The sequence below is a fragment of the Calonectris borealis genome, chromosome 1 (assembly GCF_964195595.1).
Source record: "Calonectris borealis chromosome 1, bCalBor7.hap1.2, whole genome shotgun sequence".
NCBI lineage: Eukaryota > Metazoa > Chordata > Aves > Procellariiformes > Procellariidae > Calonectris > Calonectris borealis.
This window is the reverse complement of record NC_134312.1, coordinates 206,267,838-206,286,457: the sequence shown is the minus strand read 5'-3', so window position 1 is coordinate 206,286,457 and position 18,620 is coordinate 206,267,838. Positions and strand designations below refer to the sequence as shown.

The window sequence follows — 18,620 nt, the reverse complement described above, 5'->3', positions numbered from 1 at the left end:
TAAGAAATAGTGGAAGGATATTTCTTTGTAACTCCTGTGGAGGGACTTCACAAATCAATTAGTCTGAGGAGTACTGTATCTTCCATACCAATTCTTCTTACTTATTTACTTGAGTAGGAACAAAACATAAAAGGAAAGGAGTTTTAAGACAATAGTCTATTTTCCTGAGGATCACCACTCCAGCTTGCTTGGCAGGTCTGGTTTTCCAGAGCTACTTTTCAAAGCCTGTCTCTACTACCTGAGAGGACTTTTATATGTTTTAATAGTAATTTTGACCTTTATGTGTCACTGGTCACTGGATTTTTTTGTTCAGATTTTTCTCTTAACAGTCCCTATTTACTGGTTGGATAAGATATGTCTTAAACTTGCTTCCCTTCTTGCCTGTTTTTCCTGCTTGACCAACATCCAGATACTCTCAGTGAGCAGGTCAGCAGCAAGTATTCATAAATAATTACAGAGAAATTCTGACAAAGTATTTTAATTGTATCTATTTAGTCCCAGTGAAGTTGAAAGACAAACAGGACATAGCCAAACCAGTCCAAACAAAATGTGGGAGACCATAGCCCACATACAGGGAGCCATTAGACAGTGACAGTGGCTTTTGCAAATTCATTCCCAACATAAATGTAAGCAGTAGTTTAGAAAGCAAATGTGAGGGAAGAACTTCTGTAGGGTAAAACACAAGTCTTATGTTTTATATAGTAAAGATAAGGAAACAGGTACATGAGAGAGGACAGAAAAGCAATAAATGGAGACATTCTCTGAAATGCTGAAATATAGGAAGAAAAGAGCTGTCCTGCAGAGGCTGGTGGCTACAGGCTCTCTCCTGTCAGCAACACTAACCAATTTTCTGCCAGGTTAATAGTTGGCAACAAGGTCCTTTTAGACTCTTGGCTATGGCTGAAGCAGTAACCAACATGTTAGTTTCTGCTTTCTTCATTTTGCTGGAATTAAATTGCTGTTGCTGACAGATTACAAGTCAACTGTCACTTTCTGGCGACGAGGAGGTATGCCACGTGTTGTCCTTTGCAACCATCACGGACAGGCAAGAAATGCAGCTACTGATACCTTCCATCATCAGCACCCTGAGATTTAGTAACCTCTCAAAAAGAGTCAGTCATTATTCAAACAGCCACATAAGGAAGGTGAAGGTTTACAGGAAAGGCTTCAGTTAGCTTATTTCCACATTCATATTTGGCATTAACCTTTAATAAACAAAAAACCAAAAACACCTGAACCATCAAGGAATTTAAGATTATCTAATAAGTTGACCCCATTTGCTGCTATTGTAATAGGCAGCTATTTTTACCATGCACATTCCTTATCTTCTTTTCGCAGCCATTAATGCACAATCAAATCAGTTGAGTTGAAATTGCTTTTAACCTGATATGGTAATAATTACATGAATGACATTTCAGGCCTCATTTGAAACCTGGAGGCTGAGGTGGGAGGTAGAAATGCATCAGATTTCCTATTCATTTTCATCGTTTTCATTTTTTGTCCCCATCTCTTATTCCTGATAGCTTGTAAGGCTCTTTTCTTGTTGCACTGCCATGGATCCCCATTACCAAACTGAATCAGCAACTAATTTGTTCCTTCTTTATTTAGCATTTTGAGATTTGGTGTTTTGAATTCTTATTCTAAATAACACAGAAGTTATTACAGTCTCAAAACCAATGTGCTGCTGTTTTTCTCATGCTTTAATTTAGCTGTCTGAAACACTTGCTCTTCTCTCTCTGCTGTAATTGTGAGAATGACAGATGTTCCAGTGAGATTTCCTGAAGTAGGCATTTGGCAAATATTCTAGAAAGAGACTAGTCTTTAGTTACAGATTAATGATTTATTAATAGTATTTATTTAGAACTGTCAGTCACTATGGCTGTAGGAATTAAATAAATTGGACAAAAGCTGTGCAGCTTTTGTCTCCAGTCTAAAATCAAATGTCTGAATTGCTTGACAGACAGAAATTCTCTGAGAAGGATTTTATTCTGACCCAAGCAATATGTAGCTGGTCCAGTTACAAGTGAAAACATTATGTTACTGATGCCACTTATAAATAGACCTTGTTGTTGCTAAAGGATTCAAAGTAATGCAGGAGTGAAATACCTCAAAATGATGTTATTTGTATTAGATAATGCTGCTCATAATGAGCATCAGTCATTGGCTAAGAAATCACTGCATGTATCCATGATTTACTTCTGAGGTATAACATAAGACATGGCAGACAGAGGAGTCAAATAAAATTTACTGTACTATATATCAGTGTGCATTTACAGCTACTAATGTTTTGTGATTTGTGTTGGATATTTATGCTGGCCCGCTTTTGTTGAAAGGTTGTGTTTATAGCCATATTCACTGCCACATCCACACAACAACCTGTGTTTTGATTACATCTATGTTCCATATATAGCGGCATCTATAGCATACAGATATGTTTTCTGCCACCCATTTAATTATGTCATTTTTATTAGGAACACTTGGATTTTTGTTTGTTTCCTAACAAGACAGAGGATCTTTTTTTTTAAAAAAGAATCATTAAAAAAACCACTGGCAATAACAAAGTATTAACATCTTTTATTTTTTGAACTTTTCATAAGAACAGAACTACATCTTTTTTATTTACATAATTGCTAAATCCTGATTAAGATTTACATTAAGCATTGTTAAAATAATAAAATAATAATTTAAAAAAGAAAAAAATCTCCTTTAAAGCTTACTGAATGGAAGAATTCAAAACATCTACATTAAAAAAAATAAATCTAACCATCAGTATGTTAATATTTGCTTTTGAGTAATACAATTTTCACTGCTTGTGTCGTCTGTTATTTAAAAAGACAAGCTAATTTTTTGTAAAACGAATATATGAGCTTATTGGTAATGAGGTGGTTGTTTGTAGTCCAGATAACCCTGGTTTTCTAACAAGATTTCAATGCCAATCCACCATTTCAATGTCAGAACTTAAGTTTATTATGTAAATCAGGAAGACGGATCATGACCTTGTTCTTTGGGTAAGTTCTGGTGAAGAAGCCATGATTTTCCCAGCTGGCACTCTTGCACAGATCACAGCATTCCTGGCTTTTCCTGCTCTAGAAAAGCAATTTCTCGGGCATTGCCTTCTGCCACAGCAGGTTGCCATTTGCATTTTCTCTCAAATATTACTGACTTTGTTTCCAAGAACATCTGGAGGCAAATGGTTAATTCTTTCATTTCTTTTTTCATGTACTTTTTTAAAAGGAAGAATTCTGATGTCTTCATTTAGCTCCCTATTAAAAAGATATGAAAGTAATGGTGCTGATAGGTAAAAGGACTTTAAGTTCTGTCCCCACCATGTGACACATTCATATTCACTTTCAGTGACTGCCACCGGAGCGTTCTTTAACACTTCCTGAATTTGGAGTATAGTTATCTCACAAGTTATTTTAATACTATTATTTTAATATGGGACATAAAAGCAGGTGTAGATGGAAATATATGGGTTTTCATATGTATGGTTTCATTTCAAAATGGTTTTCATAATTCGAACAATGATATAGGACTGATTTGTCCAAGCTCACATGAAAAGCTGTAAGTTACAACCCTCCTCAATGAGCACAGACCCTTGCCCTCAGAGGAAAGCAAGAAAAATGAAGTGTCAGAAATATATTGCTCTTTTTTTTCTTTTTTTTTTCTTTTTTTTTTTTTTTTCCTGGCATATAACTCTAGGTTGACTTCTTTTTTTCCCTTCAAATTACTCTTCTACACCCCCTCTTTCACACAGATTTTTTAATGTCAAGTTGTGTATAATGCACACACTCTACCTGACCCTCACACTTCAGCCTTTTCCTCACTGCATTTTCGGTTGTGCATCACGCTGTACGGCAGTTTCTATTTTATTCTCCATATAAACATCATACTTCATTGGTTTTCTGGCTCCCGCCAGAAAAAAAAAAATACAGTTTGTATTATGATAGTGCCAACAGCCAATTTTGAGTGAGTAATCATGTTTTATTTCTCATTAGAACAAACTAGAGGATGTGGGTTATTGCTGTACTTGTAGGTTACCAAAGTTTACAATCTTTGCTTTTAAAATAAGATCCCTGAGCTATGCAGACTGCTAAAAGGATTGTTTTGCTGAAAAAAATAAGTTTTATGCATCTTTTTTTTCACTATGGTTATTTTTTAACCACATAGATCAACACATAGAGATTTTAATCAAAAGAATCAACAGAGAACAGTGCCGACAGACAATTTTTCTTACAACGCATATGCTTGTTTTTCTATATTTTTGAGGACTCTTTGACGCTTGTGCTATTTCTGTACTATAGTAACATCTACACAGTATATCAATATTCTTTTTAAATGCTAGTTTACATCATCTTAGTAATGTCAAGACTATGTTTTTATTGTGAAATATTCTTAGTTAAAGATAAGAATAAAATAGAGATATTAACTTCCTTTCATTACTGAATTATGATGAGGCTGTTATGATAGAAGCATTGTTCATGCTGTTATATTTAATGTTGCTTTAATAATTCTATTGTAAACTTTGTTTTGAAGAGATTTATAGCTCAGTCATAAACATTCATCCCAACTGTAATATGGCTTGCAAGAACTCAGCTGATAGTCCATTTTAAAATCTTGCTTTCTACATAAAATAAAATCAAATAAAAATAAGGTGAAGTTACATATATTTAACTCACATAAGTGAATGAAATTTAGTGACTTGTTATCTAGGAAACATTCTAAAATGTTCTATTGAAACAATGAACTCTGAATCAATTCTGACTAATAAATATCTCAAAGTTTTAAATCCATGGAATATAGGATTTTATTTTATCTCCTTGACCTGATTTTCTTTTAATAGATATTTCTAATTGTTCTTCAAGCTTTTATTTAAAATGCTATTATTTATTTTATGTCACTATCAATATTTTGATTGCAGACTATGTACATGTAGAGAGAACTTACTGAAGATTTTTCAGTATGCAGAAATAAAAGCAAAAAGTGTTTGTATAAGTGAATATGATATCTAAGCAAAGGTCAGGGTGGTGATACAAAAAATCTTTATGATCCGGTGAAGGGCATTTAACACTAACTGTGGAGAATTGCACGACGTATCTGAAGAAGTTATTTTTGTTGGTGTTGCTCATTAAGACAATGACATAGGGTAATGGCTATAAAGAAGGCTTCTAGATATTGCAAATCTTTTTGCAGGTGTAATAGGCTTTGCAAGTCCACATGTTAAAAGGATATTTCTGTGAGGTCTGGTCAGTGTTTGGCAAACAATGTAATGAGGAAGAGAGTAATTTCAGAAAAGAAAGGTTAAAGGCACCCAAGAAGTGCATCTTTGGTCAAAGGTTTTATAGTACCTGGTTCCTTTCTTTTCTTTCTCTGAACTTTAGCTATATGTGATTTTTGCCAGGAACACAAAATTCACAAACAATAATCCTGTAATGAGTCACAGATCCAGGTTGCACACTTCTCTAACACATGCAGTTATCCATCTGGTCCCTCAGCATGGGTGAATAGAAGTTTCCAGCATTGCACCATATTGTTTCTTAACTGCAAAGGACAAAACTTGATCCTCTCTGCTCTTCAGATTTGTAAAATATGGCTTTTCCTTTCAGTCCACCAGTTAAAACTATGCCCCAGGTCTTCCATATCTTTATCCCTGACTTTTATTCTTTTGTTGGCTGATCTTGGCAAATCCAATATTACCTATTTTATACTGGGCCAGAATGTTTCAGAACTGTTATATTTAATGTTGGCTGTAGACAGCAAGATTCTTCCTGGCTTCAGACCTGGCAGGAGGCATCTCCTGGTATAAACTGTCAAAAGAAGCAGACAAGACTTTCCCATAACCTGACTCCTTCCCACTAATCCAGTGTCAAAAAAGGTCTCATGAGGATTTCTATACTGAGATCAAATTCTTTTCTGACATAAATCTTCTTAATACAAATCCATGAATCCACCTCTCACTCCAGCCCTGGTATTGTCCTAAAGAGTAGCAAACCTAATGCACTGATCACAGTTTAAAACAAACTTAAAGTTAACCTCTTTTACCTGCACTACACTGCATCCCAGGGGCATTGAGATGAGTGAGGGGTCAAGGTGGCAAGCAGCAGCTGAGTATTATTGGGTATAAACATTGGAATATAACATGAGTATAAAATGATACTAACATCTGTGATATAAAACAGGCTCCACTGTTTTTAGGGCCAAGTATGACAGTTCAGTTGGCCATATCTTTGGGATATGTCAGCAGATCTTCGCAGTGTGGTGGCAGTCAAAGGACATAGCTTATGGAATGGCCATTCAGCCCCAGCAGCTGCTCCTTTCTAGGTATAGTCTTTCGGAAATAATTAAGCTTCCTTGTACTTTTCCATGAACACAAAACAGTTCTTGCCTATTCCCACAATAATGGTGACACACAGAAACACCTTTGATATTACAGATAACCTGATTCTATACCAAGGACATTCAGAGCACATTAACAACCCTTATTTCCACTGAATCCTGTGACAGTAGCACATACATTTTTATCCCCTACACAGGAACTGCTGGTCAAAACAAAGTATGAAAGGACATGATGAATCACTGTGTTGATAAATGAAGGTTGGAGGTTTGAGGAATTCTAACCAGATTTAATATACAATTTGCAGGCAAAGAGGAAGCTAATTTTGACTTGTCTTTTAAATGTATTATGGTATTCACAATTTAACGACATGCCAAGAAATGTATTATGGTATTCACAATTTAACGACATGCCAAGATCCCTGGCTTGCATTAAATGGAGCAAATCATTCTAAATGCTATACATCCAACTCCTTGTTGGAACTAGGGATTCAAATATTCAGTGTTTTTCCTACATATAAAAGAATTACTAGGGGAACAAGGAGTGCTAGGACCTCAGAATCTTCGAGTATTAAGCAAGTGTAGAAGTCCACAGGTAGTAATTTGCCTTCACCCTCAAAAACAATTCTTATCATGATATTCTATTTTTCATCTACAGGTCACAGAGACATAAAATGGATGTTTTCTCTTTTTAAAACAGGGAAACCATGGCATAGGGTATTAAAATGGAATGATTTGCCCAAAATCAAACTGCAGGATAGAGACAAAAACTGGTATAGAAATATATGTTTCTAAGTCCCATGGGACAAAAAATCATGTTCTTCCATCACACCACTTCTCACTTTAGGAAAAAGATTTTGTTAATTCTATCAGATGTTAAACCTGGAATCTGTGGAAGATACTGTTAAAGTTTACTGATAATAAAACAATACCAAGAGGGAACTGATCGCTCTCAGTAGAACAGCATTTGTCAGTATTATAAGTAGGGATATCCTTTCCCCTGGAGATAAACTTGTGATGAGAGGAAGGAACCTTTTTAAACGTGAACATGGCATCTTCAAGCTGAGTTTGTTTATATAGACAGGAATAGATCCAGGATTTTTTTCCTTTGATAGCATATATTATTTATGTCAAATAAATCTTTCTAAGACTTTCATCAATCTAAAGTTCATTTTTAGCTCATACTGAATAAGAATTTATGTCATAAGGTGTTAGACCAGGATTGGATTTTGTTCCTATTTTTCAGGCTGGATTGATTTCTGCCTTCCTTTAAGTGGACTTGTTCTTGCATAGACTTTATAATGCTGTTATAAATATTGCGATCATTCATAGTAATGTAATAAAGATTCTTTGGTAAATCTCAAGTAGCACTCCCAGGGCTCATTCCGCCTCACTCTGGTTAATTGCTTCATACTTACATCTAAAAATTTACAGTTAATTGCTTTTACCATATGGCATAGGGAAACTGGGGGAAAAAACCACCAAACTGCAAGTCCCCATCAGTAGAACGTCATTCTTGAAGAAGCAATATTACCAATCCCTTCCCTTTCTCTCTCACTGCCATCAAAGAAAACTTGTAAATGCTACTAAAAACTCTGTTCCGTAATTTACACAGCTTTGCGATAGGTTTAAAGATGGAGGAGCATTTTTTTGCATTCCAAACTTACTACCCAGAAGCACGTATGTAGGCTTTCTTTCTGTTGAGAAGATCAGAAGGAAACAAATTCTGGCAATTGTCAATAGTAGGTCTTCAGAGTTACCGTTGTTGTATTTCTCTTCAGGATTTCGCACAAAGAAATAAATGCATATAATACTGTGTGGTACAAGAGCCTTAAATCCAGCACTTCCAGAAATAGTCACGCTCACTATCTTCAAACTCTGTAGCTGATCAGCAGGTTCAAAACCATCTTGTGCACCCCAGACAGACCGTATTTACATGTGGTGCTCATTTGCATCATGACTGGCAGTAGACCTGTTGTTTCTGGAAGTCCTGGACTCATTGTAACTAGTCTTCTGGAACTGATCTGTGCACACACGCTGGCCATATCTGTAGAGCAGAGTTAGGAAATCCTGGATTAATGTGCCAGCTACAGAAGTTCTGCCTGGACAAAGTTTGGAACAGAAAAAAATGACATAAGAGAAAGTCCCGTTATAAAATAGCTTTACACAGGGCAAGTAAACACAGTGCTGTTGTAGTATACTGTGGCTCTGAGAATCCGTATGAACACCTGCCAAAAACATGTCACCTTTTCAGGCAAATTTTCTGCTTCAAAGCATTTGTTTCCTCTAACTTAAACTTGTGGATTCTTCATGTATTATCCCCCATACTAACACAGCAGATGTCATATATGTATTTTGCTTTTCAAGTTGCTTCAAATTCTCTTCTTAACAGCCTTGATCAAGTCACAGGCTGGTGGCAATTTATCTGTTGTTATGTCTTTAATACTTTTTGGAAGAATGTCGACTTATTTCAGAGTGCCCCCAGCCAGCAAGCTGAGGTAGGGTATGATACAGACTCTTGAAAGAAAAGGTCACTGGATGGCTGAGGAAAAAACAGAGCTTACTTCTGTCCTTATTTAGCAGTTGTAGTAGCTCAACACCTCCTCCATCCCACAATATAGCATCTGCTATACTATGATAACAAAAATATAATATGGAATTTTACAATGTGTCCAACACTGAATTCACAGGAGGAGATGTTCAGCTCTTTTCTATTAATTTTTTCATCATCTAGCTGTGCTGTTGTGATTTCATTAAGAGTAAGTACCATTATCTAACTTTTAAATGGAGAAACAAAAAGTTGCACAATAGCTTTTCCCCTTTACTCACTAGTTGTGAAACCAATACCTCGCCTATTCTGGATATTCTGTTCTCTTGTTTGATTACATCTTAATCAGATGACTCTTGAGTTCACAATTAACTCGAACTTAAGAATTTGGAAAAATCTTTGAAATCACCAGAAGTGTCAGTTATGTTATCTAACTTCAGCTATTGAACCATTAAGGATGAAGTCTGAGCTCACAGTTTAGGCTCTGATCAATGAGTAGAGAAAAGCCTCTGGAGTATAATCCAATATGAATAATGAATCATTAGAGATAGTGAATCATTTTCCATAGCACTATTTCAGATGTTAGAGATGCTCTAACATGTTAGGACTTGAAGTGTGAAGAAAATGACATGGAGCTGGACATGCAGCCAAGCAAAGACATGCTGTCCTTGCTCTGTGCCATAAAGAACAAGCCAGCGGTTGTGGGAAAGTGCATCCACATCAGTATACAACACTGATACATGCATCAGACCTTTTTAGTACAGTCATGGATGTGTGTTGATGTGACTTGCAGACCTGGACTTGTTCCTGCACACAGGCTTCAAACTCATCATCATTCCCTTCTATTATATTTCTATTCTTAAATCACCAGTACTCACAGCTGTTATATTTCATGAGTACTAACTAACTTTTAATAACCAAATGAAAAGAAAACTTATTATCTTTTCCCCTAAATCTCTGCATCTGACCAGAATAGATTTATATAGGACATTCTAAAGGTAGAATCGTGTGAATTGTTGATGGGTATTTCTGCAAAGTATCTGATGGAGAGAATTTCATGATACTCCTCAACATTTTAATCCTACATAATTATCCTGTAATATTTAGAAAATATTTAACATAGTTACAAGGCTGGAGGGTATAAGGAGAAAGATTTTTTCTAGTCTCAAACGCACAGGCATGCAGAGGTTTTCAAGACATATTATGATGTGAACCTGTGGGTTCGAAGGCACAGCTCAGAACAGTGAGGCATGGTAAAGAGAAATAGTGTGGAGAGGAATTGAAATTACAGTAGAAGGTAAAGTATTGCAAAAGAGCACATCAATTTGTACCAACCAAAAAGAGAAAAAGTAACCTATGCGTTCTTATTTAAGATATTGCTGAAAAAATAAGAGCTCAGATCCATGGAAAAGTCATTTTAAAATTCAGACATTACGCTCATTTCCACCTTACCCCTTTTCAGAAATAAACATATGCTTTATAGATCTAATTAAATTATTTTTCAGATAAAATTGCAAAAAAAAAAAAGTATTAAATTGTTTCCAATATTTTTTTCAAAACTTTTTTATTTCCAATAAAACTCGTGAAGAATTCTCAACAAATTCAAGAGCACTTGTCCGAATAATATACTGCTGAAAATTGACTCTTATAATCTCTTCTAGATGTAAATGTAAAACTATAACTCATATTTTCTTCAAATTCAAAATGAATAAACCCACAGTAATGTCTACCACAGTCACCAGTGACCTCTTAGAACTTTTATTTCAGCTCAGATGAATGAGAAGTTTAATGATGGTATTTCTGAAATCGAGTAGGATGTTTTTTCTCAGTGGTGCTAAGATTTACCGGTAGTATTCAACAGATTATTTCCAAAAGTAAGGAGAAATCTTATCTTTGGACTCAATTGAAACTTGAATGAAGTTACTCATAGGAGTTGAATGTGAACAGGATTATAATAAACAATGAAACTGTATTCCCATACATGTCTGCTGAGACCAAAATAAAAATGGATTATAATGATTATAAGATTTAACAATTATGTATATTACATTAAACTCATATTAATGTTAGAGATACTTCTGCTGTTGCTCTATTTTTTAAAAAGCTGTGGATCACTTGAGAACATGAACAATATGTGCATATGTTAGTTAGCTTTTATGGTGGATTTTATGAGTTTTCTAAAACAGTCACACAATTTCATTCTTTCACATCCTCACTCATATATTTCATTCTTTCATTTCATTTTCACACAGGTCACAGAGGAGAAATAGGTATAGATATATTTTTACTTCAGATGTAAAATTCATACCTCACTTGTAAGTTACGCAAGGAAAATAAGAAGCTTCATTAAACAGAACTACAAGTTGTCTGTGAATAGTGATTTGCAGTTTGGGAGTACTTTCCTTTGAAATCATTAAATCTACGCAGCTAAAGTAATTTTATCTCCTTGAAAAACTCCACTTACTACCTCATAATGATGAAGAAAAAAGTGAGGTTTTTTAAAATAAGTTTCCTAATGACCCAGAGAACAACATGTTTCCTCTGTATTTGCCATGTTATACACGTTTACTTTCTGTAGCATACACAAAAACAAATTTCAAAAAAATTAGTTACATGTGATTTAAAGGAAATTTTCTAAATGCATGAATTTCAGAGTAATCTCATAGCAGCTAAATGAGACAACTTTCACGGTTTATAATATCTTCATTGTTTCTCAGAAATATACTGATGAAAAAATTCCACTTATCAATCAATCCGTTCTATTCAGCAGAACCAGCTTTCTTCCATGACAATAGAGCAAAAGCATCTTTTCACTGATTTTACTGGAAGTAGGGCTGAAGGGCAAATAAGCAATAATGGGCAACAAGCATGGCACCCTTATGGTGCCAAAGAAAGTGTACCTGTACACCTATCTCATTCATAAAACAGCAGTTGCTAAGTAGTATTGCACTGTAACAACATAAAGTATTCCTACTGTGGACCTGTGTTGTGATCAATAATGATTAATGAAACACTTGCCTAGCCACAGTGGTTGTTTTGCAGCCAGCAATCATGACGTAATTGTATTCCATATAGAAAGAGGACAAGCATATAAGGAGTTTACACTTAAAGCTGAACCCAAAACAACAAGAGAGTTACAAAATCTCCAGAAAGTCACTCAAGAAAGAGTATAAATTTGAATATCAAAGTGAAGTGTGCAATTAGAAATAAAATATCAGAGCTAACAAATGGGGAAAAAAAAGAAACTAATATCATTATTTGTACTACTTCTAACATATACAAATAGTTATATCAAAGTATAGCAAATTAAAATATGTAGCTAAGGATGTGAAAGGAATATCATAAGTGGTAGCGCTAAAGACTGTAAGGTTTATTAGTGCATCAGAGACAGAAAATCCTGTTTGTTTGTATTTAGAATTGAACAGGTTGAAGTACTTGTGTCAGATAAGAATGGGAAGTTCTTTTAATCTTCTAATTGACAAGTATGTAAAATAACTTCTAATAGGAAGCAAACTTTATCAATTGGACCCATACAAGCCACACAGAAGAGTCCTCAAACCAAACCTACAGGACACCAACTTTTGAAATCAGTCAGCAAGAAAGTAATTTAAGATTAATAATGAGCAGGGTATCAAGCTTCTATGGGAAAAAAAAAGAACTCTTATGATCCACACCCATCATATGATCCACAACCATCTATTAAAAAAAAAAACATATACATGATTGGAGTGCTGAAGAAAAAGAGATCAGTCTGTTTTGTTTAGTAAGGGAAAAAAAAAGGTGATTTGATTTCCATACATGTATTTCTTCCGTGGGGGACAGTGATAAAGAATAGAAAGGTATTGTAGGGACTATGTCTCAGAGATGAATCCACACACGCTCAGAATAAAGTATCTTTTGTCAGGTTAAGTAATCAGTGCAGCAAACTGATAAGGGAAACGATGATTGTCTCTTTCTGATATATTCAGACAAATAGTGGATACCATTCCATATGGGACTATATGTTGGCCAAGAAACAAACTTTGTGAAGGTAATTATGTTAATAGGCTCAGTGAAATTCAGTGATTTGTGACATTCAGGAGATAAGATTAGAGAAACCTTCTGACCTCCAACTACAAGTCTGGGAATATTCTGAATCTCTATAAAGTACTAGAATTTGGAGCATCTTGCCTGGAAGTTTGAGTACAACTGCAGTAACTCACAGCCTGATTTTAACTGGCTGAAGAATAGCTACAGCTTTACCCGTGGTTGGTTGCCATGTCTGTATTTGTTGTGTCTCAAATTGGACACCCTGAAATACTGAGGGAAATGTGGTTTTTTTAATGCAACTTCATATAGTTACAGCAATTGGAAGTTAGCAAATGATGGCAGAAGTTAATAGAAGCTTTGAATTTGAATCTGTGCTATGAAGTACTTTTCCCCATCTAAACTACCACACGATCCAACTGTGTTTATATCAAAGTTCAGACTTGAAAGCAATTCAAATCAATACAAAATATTTTTTGAAAAAGTATCAGCATGTAACTGTTACATTTTCTTTTATGATGTCCTCCAAGATTCTTTTTGAATACCTGAAGCAGTTTAGTTTTCAGCTCACAATCAAACATTTTATAACTATAGTTCTCTTTCTCTTTTTTCTTTTCTTCCCCCCTAAGCATCAACTGCCATATTTAGACAAATGTATGTCTGTACCAAAAAGCCCAGTGGGTGCACAACGACTGATGAGTGTTTGGGCTAAAAAGAAAATTGAATGAGTCCAAACACTATCTAATCTATTTCTTCCCTCACCATGAATGTAAATGACAGTTTCCGCACTGTGTGGAATAGCAAGCTACAGTGAAAAGCCCTTCCACTCCTGTGAGCAGTCATGTAGTGCTGTGAGTCAGAAGTGGTAGGGCCATTAATAAATATTTCTTGCACAACCAGTTTTGTAACTTAAAGAATATTGCAACAGAAAAGGTCTCCAAAACGTTGGTCAACTTAATTTATTCAAGATACAGTGGTACTGAAATCCCCCTCCTAGATGGACATATCACTTACTGATCTCCTGAACTGCAGTTTCATCGCAGGAAAATTGGGATGTGTTGGAATTTGCTAAATTCATCCAGGTTTTGAAGTCATTATCTTCTTTTACCTACTGAGTGAAAGTGTCCAGGATTAAAGCATAGAGTGCTAAAGAAGCTCTAGAGAGAGTATTTCAAGTGATTTACTTGATCTCAATAAAAACTTGGCCTCCCTTGTGGGTGAAAGAGACACATTCCACGTAACAAACCATTTATTAAGGATTCCCTACAGAAAGTGAGGTATATCAAGCATTATATGAATGTTAATTGTGGTTATATTTTATTGCTACTTAGATTATTAAGTGTTTAAACTACCAGATAACAGAATCTATATTCTCAATAGTGGAAGAGTACTAACAGTAATTTTACTAAATATTTCAGCCCTGTTCCAACAATCTCTTGGAGGAAAGTTAATGGTCATAATCCAAGTAAAGCCCGCCTGAGAAAATCCCAAGCTGTTCTTGAAATACCTAATGTGCAGCTAGAGGATGCAGGGATGTACGAATGTAAGGCTGAAAACTCTCGTGGAAGAAATGTCTTCAGAGGACAACTACAAGTGTACAGTAAGTGTAACTGCACACAGTATTATCCAGCAATGCTTTGTCCGCACTTAAGGCTTTAACCACATATGAAGGATGCTAAGGTCCAGTAGAAATGAAATGTTTTTCTTCTGAAATACAATTAGTATTGAATTAAGCTGTATATTTTTATTCCTTAGTAATGCATTAAAGTCTGAAATAGAAATAAAGTTGACTTCCTCAACGAACTGGCTTAAATACAATTTCATAATTGATGTTTACGGGGGTTTTGGGGTTTTTAAAAGGGTATCGCTACAATTTTAAAAGTCTGGTTTTTTTCTCCTGATATGATATATAATAATATGATATATGGCATGCAACCCAAGCGTGATGTATCTGTCAGAAAACAATATTAGAAATATTTTAGGGTTTTTATCACAGTTTTATTAATGTTTCACCCTTGCCATGCTTGGGTGCTGAGTTTTGTCAAATTCATTGTACAGGAATCAGAGCTGGAGAAGTGCTTCTCTTTTTGTAAAAAAATCTCAATCTAGGCATGCACAATTTCTGAAGGTTCGGATTTTCAGAAAGTGCTGAACATTTTCTCTCAAGGATTGGTCTTTCTAAGCTTTTTGAGTGAGCATAAAAAAATTGAATCATGCATCCCATTGAAAAGAAAAAACACAACAGGAAATTAAAAATATTTAGTAAAACCCATGAATTTTATGTAATATTGTTGCTGCATCCTAAAGGCTAGAAACAAAAGCTTATATAAGACATGCTCTGAATATTTACAAGTCAAAGTTTTCCTTAGATTGAATGTATGCCTAAGTCCCACCTACTTCTTGTCAATTAAGGCTACATCACTTGCTATCATTCCATGAATCCTACAAACTTAAATACTTAGCAGGAAAGGTCTGCTGCAGGACATCATGCAACAGATCTTTCAGACTCTGAATTGTTTTCAGTCTTCAAATATCGCAGTCAGTGGAATTCCAACTGCTGCACTTTAGACAGGTCCTCAGGCTAATAGATATCTTTAAGAAGGAGTCTCTCCTGTTAATCAATTTTATTTTTCTTCTCCTGATTTCAGCCATGGCTCCTAGTGCTTTGTCCCCATTACTAACTCTACACAATTCTCTGTCTTTGTTACACACTTTCATCAAATAACCGTAGACTGGCATCATATATTTAATTTATTTTCCACATATGTCAATATTTCCAGGTCCATAATCAATTTTCCTGTCTCCTCCAGCTTTCCAATGTCTTTATCTTAGCTCCGTTGTTTTTGGTGAGTATCAGCACATCTCTGGATGATGCTTCTCTCCTTGCCTTTCGTTCTCATCCATCTAGAGCCAAGGGCAGGTTTTTGTTTTCAATTTTTTTGGTATATGCTGGAAAAAATATGTGATGGCAAAGGTGGTAGTTTGCACCTTTCATTTTGGACATGCCATCCATACTGCACTTGCAGCAAAGGTTTTATAAGGCTTTTACTGAAAACAGCAGCCAAAGCCCAGGAACTACTTGATGTCTCCTACTATGCCAATATCCCAGCGATACTTCTCTGGTATTACAAATTCTTACTGTCAATTACCTCCATGAAAGTATAGCAGCTCCTGCTAGGGACTTGGGGGCCAGGGGCGTTCAGCAGCATGCCTGGTCTTTTTCAACAACATTTCTTAAAATGTGTGAAATTCAAAAAAATTTAATTTGAGTTATAAGGTGCACCCCAGCTTATGCACTTACTGGCTGTTTCTAGAGCTGTGAAACTACAAGATACCACATCACCTTATAAAGGAGTTACAATTATCTCTGCCTCCCTCTTTCAGAGTTAAAGGAATATAAAAGGTGCTTTTCAAGAGAGAAACTAAGATGCTGGAAAATGAAATTATTTCCTCAAGAGTACCCTGCAGACCTGTAGCATAAAATCACAGCAAGCGCGATCTAGTGTTCTACACAACTTTGCCTCTCTCATTAGCCTGGACATGTTTTTGTTTTGAACAGAAACAAAGATGGTACTCAAATCTAGGAGTCCATAGAAAACATTTTGTTCTACTCTGTGCAGATAGAAATATGAATTTTTAGTTCTCCACCGTTGTCAAAATTATATGTTTTACAGTCACTGCCTTTATGGATAGTGCACCATTTGTGCTAATTGGCATTTTTTTGCAATAATATTAGAACAACTTCTTTAACATTGTAGAAAGGAGGTCCACTTCAGATTGTCTCATTCCTCTGATTAACAGATAAGTAAGACTGGTATATCATTAAGTTTCTTTTAAGTCTATTATTATACGTTAGACCTTACTGATAAGTCAAAACCAGATCTGAGTCAGAGTTTCACCTATCTGCATTAGCAGGGAGCGGGGTCAGAGCAGGTAACAGAGGGCTTCCAGATGGAGGAGACCAGCAGTGACCTCCAGTACAGCAGAACAAGAAACACAAACTGTTACTAGCCCCCTACAAGTGCCTTTTCTTGACCTCGAGATGAAGTACTCCCCAGTGAGCCTTTCGCAGCCTTCAGTGCTCTTGAAGACAGCATTAGTGTCTCATTGGCCTACAAACCTTGTCAACCCTTTCCAGGGATATAAGAGGGTTTGGGTAAGACGGTTTTTAACAGCGCAAAGTGTAGCCAAATGTTTCTTTACAAAATTCTCAATTTCCTTCGCTGACAGCTGATATGGCAGGATTTGGGGCATTACTTGAAACAGCATTTACTGCTGTACCTCTTATTCATAACAACAGTCAACATGAATTATTTACCTTTAAGCTCATTGTCTTTTCACTGACATCTTATTCCTCCAGGAGAAAACAAATATTTTGGCTCAGAAATTTAGATGTAGGCCACCATTCTTTTACCAGGGGTTTCCTGTAAAATTTCAGAGCAGGCTGTAGTACCGGCTGTGTCATACTGCAGTCTCACAATTTGCATATCTCTGTAGGAACTCACTCGCTATCTGTTTGAACGTTCCTCATTTCATCAGTTGCATTGATCTGGGTCACCACAGAGTATTTTGGAGAAAGCCCAGGACGCCCAGTCTGCCTGTCTGGTCACATTTAATCACAAACTAGTGATTTTTCATTTTTTACCTGGTACTGCAATCCAATGACCATCTGATGCAGCTGACACTTCGGATGTTGTTCAGAAAGCAGTATTTTGGATGCTGACTATTTCAGATTGTTGTAGTCTCAGCACTTAGTGGAAATTCAGCTGTAAACGTGTCAAAGGCAATAAAAATAAAATTTTGATAATACAAGACATCCTCATATGCATTGCAACCTATTTTGAGAGGTGTGATTTTTCGCCAAGTGATCTGCTCATCCTATAAGTTTCCATGAAATTTTATTCAAGCTCAAATTCATTAACAGAATACAACACAAAATTAAAATTTGGGTGGAGAAATTGGCCACTAACCTTTTGTAATCACAGTTCTTCCACAAATGCTGACTAGCAACATCTTCCCAATGGTAAGCGCTGTTTATTGTAATTCCTGCTCCTTTCTTACTCTGAACCTCTTAGGTTTGCTTCTGTTTTACCTACTCACTAGTGTCAGTTCAGCAGAGGGTGGTGGTGTGAACCAGACCACAAAAATGCTTTCTGGGCCATTTTTCTTTCGGCTGGATCAGTTCCCTGATCCTGCTCACAGCAATGCCCCACGAGCAGCACTGCTGCCACAGCAGGAGGGGAGGTTTGGAGTGGAACAAGCAGCTGAGGGCAGGAACTTTCTGTAATGCAGTGTAACGGACCATCCTGATTTAAAAAAAAAAAAAAAATTTTAATAACTTATAAAAACTGAATGGAAGAAAATTCACTGCTGCCACTACAGGTTATCCCCAGATACATGTAGTAAAACTGGCTAGACAGGAAGAGATTTTTGTAGTCAGAATTGCAGCTTCAGTTGAAATTTGCTATCTTATTTTCTCACTGTGATAGCTACCTATTCTTCTCCTACTGTATACTTCCCAATTGGCCTCGTGTCCAGAAAATGAATTTTATTCACCCCAAACTCTGTTCTCATTCACATTTTAGGACACTAACCAAAGTCATTTGTCTGTGCAAAATTTTGTCCTTAATTTCCTTTCAGTCAAGATGTTGTTTAATAATTTGAGAAAGTAGGCTGAGTTTTCTGCATCTGAATTTCATTTTGCACAGAGAGT

General features: G+C 35.8%; 1 protein-coding gene across 1 annotated transcript in view; it reads left to right on the top strand.

Annotated features, from left to right (window-relative positions):
- The window catches only part of CNTN5 (contactin 5), a 742,128-nt gene that overhangs the window by 581,654 nt on the left and 141,854 nt on the right, over positions 1–18,620 (top strand). The window contains exon 10 of the mRNA XM_075140101.1: positions 14,326–14,507. Coding sequence (XP_074996202.1) covers positions 14,326–14,507 — 182 coding nt within the window. The remainder of the gene's footprint in view (positions 1–14,325; positions 14,508–18,620) is intronic.